The sequence below is a fragment of the Rhagoletis zephyria genome, unplaced genomic scaffold (genome assembly GCF_001687245.7).
Source record: "Rhagoletis zephyria isolate East Lansing unplaced genomic scaffold, Rhagoletis_zephyria_1.1 Rzeph_scaffold_15149, whole genome shotgun sequence".
In the NCBI taxonomy this organism is placed as follows: domain Eukaryota; kingdom Metazoa; phylum Arthropoda; class Insecta; order Diptera; family Tephritidae; genus Rhagoletis; species Rhagoletis zephyria.
The window spans coordinates 3,945-13,359 of record NW_016172216.1 but is presented as its reverse complement, the minus strand read 5'-3'; the positions used below and the strand labels follow the sequence as shown (position 1 = coordinate 13,359).

General features: G+C 36.8%; 1 protein-coding gene across 1 annotated transcript; it reads left to right on the top strand.

Moving 5' to 3' along the window:
- Window positions 1-2,476: 2,476 nt before the first annotated feature.
- On the top strand, window positions 2,477-3,390 carry LOC108378871 (caltractin-like). The gene has a single exon (XM_017635180.1). The coding sequence runs from the start codon at window positions 2,506-2,508 to the stop codon at window positions 3,055-3,057; it is 552 nt and encodes a 183-aa protein (XP_017490669.1). The 5' UTR covers window positions 2,477-2,505; the 3' UTR covers window positions 3,058-3,390.
- Window positions 3,391-9,415: the final 6,025 nt, after the last annotated feature.

Here is a 9,415-nt window from a genome sequence, read left to right as displayed (position 1 = left end):
TATTTTATTTTTTTAATATCTAGGTATGTTAAATTAAAGAACAGCGTTGTTTTTTTCTGGCATATCGAATTTTAATTTTATTGATGATATTTATATTTTAGAATAATTAACAACTTTCATGGAAAGCCAAAAAGTAATCGAACTAAAACTAAACTTTTTCTTAAAAAAACTGTTAAAAATAACCCTAAAGAGACTAAGTGAATCAGAAATACTTATGAAAATTCGAAGTTAACGCCAGTAATACGCGGTAACACTAAGAAAAGGAAAAAAAATAAATTTTCTCGGAACTTTTAACTGACGGAAATTTTTTATTATTTTTTCATAGCTTAGGACCTAATACCAACTCAAATTGCTAATNAAAAAAACACCAGTTCTAGTTAAAAATACCCCTAAAGACTAAGTACATCAGAAAGATGTCTCCAAACCAAATTTGACAAGGGATGACGGAAATTCGTTCCAAAATACATCATACACCCACCCTGTCGGAAACAACAACAACCAAAAAGGAAATACATCAGAAAGCCTTATGGGAATTCCAAGTTAACGCTAGTAATATGCGGGAACATTGAAAAAAAATTAAAAACGAATTTTCTCGGAAAATTTACGTGATAGCATTTTTTATTTATTTTTTTCGTAGCTTAGTACCTAATATCTCTCCAAATTTGTAATTAGTTTTTTAAGGGATATAGCTTCGCAGGCCTATGTTATATATTATCTGGAATGGTATGAATAAGGAGTATGCATGATCGTTTTGAAGAGGAATCCAGTCAATAATCACGATTTTAATCAAAAATAATCTAAGTGAAACTAGCTTCATATATTTGTATCATGGTTAGGACCATTTGGAGTAATCTTGTAGTTTGAAATTTTCTTTAACGGTTGTATGATCTCAATCGCCAATTTATTAAATTTTGTGAACTTACAATTTTTTTTTTCAGATAATAATACACATTACAATCTATTACAGAATATATTCCAACAGTTCCCTATATGTATTTAATAATGCCTAAAAAAATCATTTATGTAAATTATTTAGTATTTTCCAAAAAGTTTTTCATGCTCGTGTAATTTTTTGATACGTATCTGCGTTAAATATTTACAATGTAGTCTGACGACAGAAAGCGTTCATTTGATGAATTCATTTCCGTGTGTACTTTTTCTAGAGAATTTTCTAGAGAATCTGGAAAATCGTCGTCAAAAACAAGGGAGCATTCAATAACTACGCACGTCGTTTGGTTAGGGTTGATTGCGCAGCGCGATGGAGACCACGGTCATAGCGCTGCCTGTGGTCAGCGTTGCCATAAGTGAGGATTTACTTATCTTCAAAACTAAGACTTTTTGAGCAGTTTTTTATTAAATATTAAAAAAAACAAAGATTTTTTTAAAAAACAGAATTCTACACTGAATATATCTCCAAAATTAAGATTTTTGTGTATGTTTAAGTTACAGTTGTTCACTTATTTATATTATCCTTGCTCCATCATTGTTGCAGCAAATGAAGGAAGAAAAAAAATGTTGTTTATTATGAATACGTTAAACGTATGACAACAATAGAAAATTGGAATTAAATTGCCATTTAAGAAATATTTAGTGATGAGTCTACATGGATAAATTTATAACAAGAAAAAAAGAAGCTGTAAGCTTTACAAGACAATATCCATAGGAAATCGAATTAAAAAGCTTAACATTGTTATGAATCTTCTTACCTTGTGTACAAAGATTGGTCTTACATGTTTTTTTTATAGATAACATTAAATAAACAAAAAAAAAACAAGTAATTTTTAAGCAAAAAACCAAGCGACTTCACACTAATACACAAATTTAGAGACACCGTTAATTTCTTCGTGATCCAATGACGATTTATCACCTTTCCGATTAAAAAGAAAATATCGGTTCACGTGGTCCAAATTTATGCGGTAACATATTTAAGGACATAAAAAAATATTCCGACAAATAGATAACCTCCTCCTTTTTTGAAGTCGGTTAAAAAAATACAAAATTTGTTAAAATATCGCGTCCCTACATAGACGCGTTTTTTAAATGTACGCATAAAATAGCGTAGGTTAATTATTTGTAAACATATGTATGTGATTTAGAAAACAAACTTAGCTAAAAGTTGTGTGATACCACGAAGCCAATATTTATTTTTAATTTAAATTGAAATAAAAAGGACTTTATAACTTAAAATTGTTAAGTTTCTTCAGCCAACATAATAAAGGCTATCTACAGCCGTAAAGCCAGTATCAAATTGTGTATTTTTTCGAGGGTATTTTGAAATTATTTCTTTTTATCTTTAAAATCTTATTTTGAAGATTTTTTTTGGAAAAAATTAAGCTTTTTAGGACACTTTCTCTGGCAACACTGCCTGTGGTCACAGCAACACGTCGTTGTTGTTTATTATTCACAAATAAATTAATTGCAACCAAACAGCCAACGGTTTGTCTTGATATTCATTTGTCAGATTGAAGTCGTTCATGAATAGTATTTCCAAATTTAAGAGAAAAAATGGATCATAATAATACGTCGACCGCGACTTTGGCCACGAATGTCGCTGGCAAACGACAAAATCAGTCGACATCGCAGCGCAAGAAATCCGGCCCCAAGTTCGAGCTCAGCGAAGGACAAAAAGCCGACATTAAGGAGGCTTTTGACTTGTTCGATACCGAATGCACCGGCTTTATAGAGGTCAAAGAGTTAAAGGTTGTCCTCCGTGCACTTGGCTTTCAGCCGAAGAAAGAAGAGATCAAGCGCATGATTGTCGAAATTGACAAGGACGGTACTGGTCGCATATCCTTCAACGATTTCCTACAATTGATGACCATAAAAATGCCTGAGAAGGATACCAAAGAAGAAATATTAAAAGCATTTCGCCTTTTTGATGACGATAACACCGGGTCAATTTCGTTTAAGAACTTAAAGCGCGTTGCCCGCGAATTGGGCGAAACGCTGACCGATGAGGAGTTGCGTGAAATGATTGATGAAGCTGATCTGGATCATGATGGAGTTGTAAATCAGGATGAGTTTTTCCGTATTATGAAAAAGACAAGTCTATATTAATCCAAATTTCGTAGAATACAGCTTTCGCTAGACATGTATTTTTACAATTCTATAAAAAATTATGTTTCTATAATTCTATGAATTCTAGTTTTGCTATGTTTAATCTTTATTATTATATTATGTTTACTAAGTTGTGTGGATTATAGTCATACAGATTATGCCGTTTACTTACTACGATATTAGTTTTAACTTATAAATATTGTTGCTGTAGATATTTTTATGTAACAAGTTTACTGATACAAAAATACCTTTGCTAGACTTATATACTGAACATACACAACTCACGTGTGTAGTCACTATTGAAAAATTCCATCAATTGGGCTACGAACTTCTATCCTATGCACCAAATTCATCAGACTTAGCTCCCAGCGATTAGTTTCCTGTTTCCAAAACCCAAAGAAATGGCTGGACGATATGAGATTTAGGTCGAATGAAGAGGTTATTAGAGGTATTTTTAGGACCTTGAAAAACGTATTATTTTGAAGAAATTCAAAAAATTGGAAAAACGCTGGACGAAATGCCTCGAGCTATAAAGAGACTATGTTCAGAAATAAAACGCTTTTTTGTCGAAAAACATATCTTTTATTGAAAAAAATAGCGACTTTTCAAATTCACCTATGATGTAAAGCGGTACCCGGTGGTGGTGGGAAGGCTCCCTCTGCCATTTAATTTTCTACTGAGCCCGAAGTAGCTTCTGCTGCGAAGACAAGAATGATAGAATAATAATGATAGAATGTATTCTCTCAATCGTGCTGCGAAGAGTTATCACGCATACTTACACGCATATTTAATCTATTTAAACAAAAATAATTACGTTTCAATAACATTTGTACCTACTTTTTACCCGACTTCAAAAAGGGAGAAGGTTATCAATTCGTCGGAATATTTTTTTTAATGTAGGTATAAATGTGCGTACATATATCTACTTACTATATGTATAAGTATAGCAAATTATTATTTTTTCTTCTTTAAAATTTTCATATTTAATTTTACTTACTGCTGTGCATCGCAAATCAATTAAGACTATTATTTGTGCTTAATTTTATTTTATAAGTCCATTACCAAAAATAAGAAATATAATAAAGGATTTGAATATTTATACAAAAAAAAACTTTAATTCGCATTTGAAAACCTTTTTTAATTGATATGGGGGCGCCGTAATTTTAATGGTTTCCATTCAAAACTTTTGAATGAGGTTTTTTGGTTCAGTCAAAGACAATATTCACAATCGACTTCAAACAAAAACAGGATGCTCAGGATGTTGTGGAAATGATCTGTGATTTTCAGTTGGAATTGCATTTGCAAATTTTATGCTTGTTGCCATGACAACCATGTGCATTTTATTGTTGTGAATATGCAAATGCAAGGAGTGTGCAAATGCCAAAGCATATGCACAAGGTCCTAAACAGCCCTATTATTTTATAGGAACTCAAAACATCGAACTAATGAACAGGGTTGCCACTGACGAAAAAAAATNGATTTTCAGTTGGAATTGCATTTGCAAATTTTATGCTTGTTGCCATGACAACCATGTGCATTTTATTGTTGTGAATATGCAAATGCAAGGAGTGTGCAAATGCCAAAGCATATGCACAAGGTCCTAAACAGCCCTATTATTTTATAGGAACTCAAAACATCGAACTAATGAACAGGGTTGCCACTGACGAAAAAAAATATTTACCATCCACTTGAAAAAAATCTACCAAATCTGGGAAATATCTACCAATAACTTTTTTATAATTATTTTAACGAAAACCATAGTTTTGATATTTTTTTATTTATTTTAATCAAAACTATAGTTTTTTTTATTTTTCTTTTTTAGTTATTTCAATAAGAATTAAAATTGTTTTTAAGAACTTTTTATTTAACTAGTTATACGGGAGTGATGAAACTAAAGGCAACAATGAAACTTCATTATTTGAAAAACTTCAACTCGAGTTATTATAGACAAATACTGTATCTCAAAAAGTGATTTTTTTTTAAAATTCGCAATATTTTTCGAGTAAAATTTTTTTATTGCTTTAACTAAGTCCAAAAAAATCGAGCACTCAAACTATATACCACATATCGATGGCTGAGTGGAAGATCGACCTATCTCGGCTGCCAGTTCGAAAACGCTGTATCTCAAAAAACTTTTCAAGAACGCCCTATTTCAGAATTTTGTTGAAAAACACCCTATCTCAAAATTCAGTTCAAAAACGCCCTATCTCACTTCAAAATGTATTGAAAATATGCTGATATAGGGCGTTTTTGAATCGGCAGCTGAGATAGGGCGTTTTTGAAACGAATTCTGAAACAGGGCGTTCTTGAAAAGTTTTTTGAGATAGAATGTTTTCGAACTGGCTGCCGAGATAGGTCGATCTTCCACTCAGCCATCGATATAGAAAAATTCCAAAATTTTTCGTCTATATTTCGAATTTTTTACTCTGAATTTTTAGAACAATTTAAGGTATGGAGTTTTAAAGCAAATACTATTTGAGTATAGCCAGCAATGTGCTCCTTCAAATTCCCGTTGATTTTTTTTATATATTTTTTTTCATTAATAAAAAATGGCGTTGATTTATTTTTTTGCGAACAATCATAGTGCGTAATTCCATACCTGTAAATTTTTTGTTTATATTTAAATAATCATTTAAAATATTTAGGCAATCAAAAGCTCCTCGGGATTCCAGTAAAATTAGTTTTGAATGGAGCGCCTTATATCGATATACATTTATACGTATGTATTTATATAAAAAGTATGCAAAGAAATTTATAATATATTTAAAGATAACTACGAAAAATAAATCGGGAACGGAAAGTTCATCAAAAATCTACCAAAATGAGAAAAAGTTTACCTTTTTACCAACCCAAATTTTGTCTACCAATTTTGGTAACAATTTACCAAAGTGGCAACCCTGCTGATGAGTCATCTGGTGTACATTCCTGATTTATACGCGTTCAAAAAGCAATGATTTTGCGTGCATGATGAAGTTGAGTATGTTGTGTAGACTTATATCAGATAGCTCTCGTAACGATGTGAACTCATATGCTCCTAGCATGATATTTTTGCTCCTCATTAGACCTGGCCATTTGCCAAGTAGGTGTTCTACTGTTTTCTGCTCGTTCTCTCTGCAGCTTCCGCAGAAGTCGTTGTAGGCGATTCCCAGCCTTCTCGCGTGGGTTCCAGTCAGCCAATGCCCAGTAAGAGTCGCAACAAGCCTAGCAACGTCACATCTGGGATTCCTTAGTAGGTTTTGTATTCTCTCGAGGTTGTGCACAGGCCACAAGAGTTTGGATACATGGATTTCCGGAGATTGTGGAGAAATATGTCTTTATATACGCTCCAATTGGAGGTGGGATCCGGTCCTCGATCGACAGCAATGTGGCTAATTCGCCTCTCGGCTAATTCGTCTGCAGCCTCGTTTCCGGGAATGTTGCTATGACCAGGGACCCAAACTAAATCTAAATCGAGTTGAATACTTACTATATTTAACGGCGTCCTACACTCCTTGATTGGTTTCGACCTTGTTGTAAAAGACGCTAAGGCCTTAATGGCCGCCTGGCTATCTGAGAAAATGGCTGAAAATGGAGATGATAGTCTCAGGAACAGAATCGGACATGCCTTCACGCTCGATCCAACTGCCTGCATGCCAACCTCATCATGCAAGTGAGGTTGTTGAAGGACCCCGAGCGTCGGGTGAGACTCAACCTTGCCCCTATGCGTCATTCGCAAGAGTGGCTGCGGAAGCAATGATGGTTGAGCTACATTCCGACAAAGGGAAATGTTCTTTGTCCAAAGGGCAAAGAGACCTTCCCGACAGCTATTTATGGAAGGCCATTGGTAAATCGACATACGAACTAAAGTTCGAGGGGATGCGCGTGGAGGATAGTATCGTAAAGATACAATGCTCTTATGAGCTTTCCCGAGAGTGGCTGACCCAAATTAAAAGCCGGGATGCCAGCCTGCGAAAACTGCAAATTCATCCTAAAAGGTGGAAGCAGTTGCAGAATGGTGCGAGCCACTGCTTGGATACCTGGACCCTCTCGGAAAACAAGCGAGCTTGTACGACAGGTAAGCAGGCAGAACGTGGGACTGAATACGAGCCAATGGCGTATTTATTCATACACCAGGAGAGGACCGACTTCCACCAAAAGAGAACGCTCTTTCCTGGTGGTTGGCATAGACGAAGGCTCGTTGGAAGTTCTTCGAACCAAATGCGGGTATCGCCCTTAGCTACACCCGGGACGAATATATTTTCATTTCCAGGATAAGGAAGGATAAACAGGTAAGAAGTAATTAATGGTTTTATCTCCCCTAGGTATGACTGCAATTATTTTTACACAAATTAATTTGCAGCATAGCAAATCGTCTACTGCCCCATTATACAGTAGGCATGCGAAACTGCGTACAAATTCCCAAATAATCCTAATTCCGGAACCATGGGTATGCCGCGAGCGTATCTGTGGACTTGGAGCGATTTCCTGGGGTAACACCCTTCAATTTAGAGCAGAGGTGGCTAAAACTCACACAATCATATNAATACTTGGGAATAAGGGGAAATGTCGCTATAATGGCGCTTAACAAAAAAATTTGTCGTCCGTGCGATTTATTCATGACACACCAAACATTGTGCCCTCCCTTCCCATTACAAGTGGGTAAAAAAATCTACATCCGAATCCATATTAAACATTTTTACCGTGTCTTGCAGCGACTTGATTGCTTGAAAGTTTCGCACGATCACAGCAAAACCATAATCGTCGGAATCACTGATTCATAGAGTATGCTCATGTATTTGTGAAAGCAGCGCAGTTGTTCTCGTGTACGTGTGAAAGCAGAAGAGAAAAATTTGGCACGCGTGCCTATGAAATGGCCACCCTTGTTTTAGAGGGACAGTAAGGCCGCGAGCATGCATTATAGTGCCGCGTTCGGTCGAATGCACGATGCTTAGAGGGTTCTGCCGAGGCCATCGTAGTCTCCGCTTACATGCCATACGATTCTATAGTCCCCCCACCTTCGAGGGAAATTATGGACATCGTGCATCGTGCAAATGGTATGGGCCTAATAGTGGGTTGTGACGCGAGCTCACAAAACACTATATGGGGTAGAACGAAACTTGCGTGGAAACAAGCTATTAGACTACATTCTGTCCTCTGAATGGGTAATACAGAATGTGGGTAACAAACCTACTTTTGTCACCAGCAGAAGACAAGAAGTGATAGATCTAACCTTAACCAATGTAGTTATGGCGGATCATATCAAAGGATGGTTGGTCTTTGATGGCGAATCTCAGATCATCGAGTTTCGGCTAGGAACTGACACTTTTCAAGTGCCAAAAGGTCGGAATCTTCGAAAGGCGGACTGGGAATAGTTTGCGTTGCTCCTTGAAATACCAAATCTCCATAAACTCATAAACATTAAATCAATTGAAGAGGCGACCCGCGAGGTAACGAGTACTTTGATTGGTTGTTTTGAGGAAGTATGTATGTCCGCTAAGAAGAAGTAGGCAGGAAAAATTGGTCCCATGGTGGAACGCTGAACTCACCAAACTTTGAAAAAGGTCTAAGAGACTTCTGAATAGGGCTTTAAACCCCCGAAAAGGGGAGGACTTGTCCGATTATCATATCCCTTACTTTCCTGATGCAGGCAGAGATATGGTGGAGGGTAGCGCGTCGGGAAGAGCCACCAGACTAAACTGATAAATAGCATCACGGGTGGTGACTGAGGAGTCAGTGAGGTTTTCCTTAGCCTCTTTTGACGACTTTAAGTCACCGGGACCAGATGGCGTGTATCCGAAAATGCTAAAGTGTGGGGTAGACAGGCTTGTAGGGGCTCTAATAAGGGTATTTAGGGCCTGTTTGGCATTTGGCCACGTTCCCACTCTTTGGAGAAAAGTCGGGGTAGTCTTCATTCCCAAACCAGGAAAGGATGACTATTCGTTGGCAAAAAGCTTCAGGCGAATTAGCCTGGCATTCTTCATGCTGAAAAGTCTAGAGCGCGCGGTCGAGAAGTACATTAGATCAAGGGTTTTGGTGAGTAGCCCCCTTAGTGTTCATCAACATGCATACCAAAGCGGAAAATCCTGTGAGTCAGCCCTATATGACCTTGTAACAAAGATCAAGGTGGGGCTGGAAGCAGGTGAGTACGCAATGGGAGTCTTCGCTGATATTGAGGGGGCGTTTGACAGTGCTACTTTTGACTCTATGGCTCTGCGGCCAGAAGACATGGTGTGAACGAAAGCATCATAAAGTGGATTCACTTCATGCTATCTAGGAGATTGCTAATCGTGGGGGATGAAGCTAGCCTTTGTACCATAGCAGAAGTTGGGAGAGGATGCCCTCAGGACGGGGTGCTCTCACCTCTCTTGTGGTGTTTGGT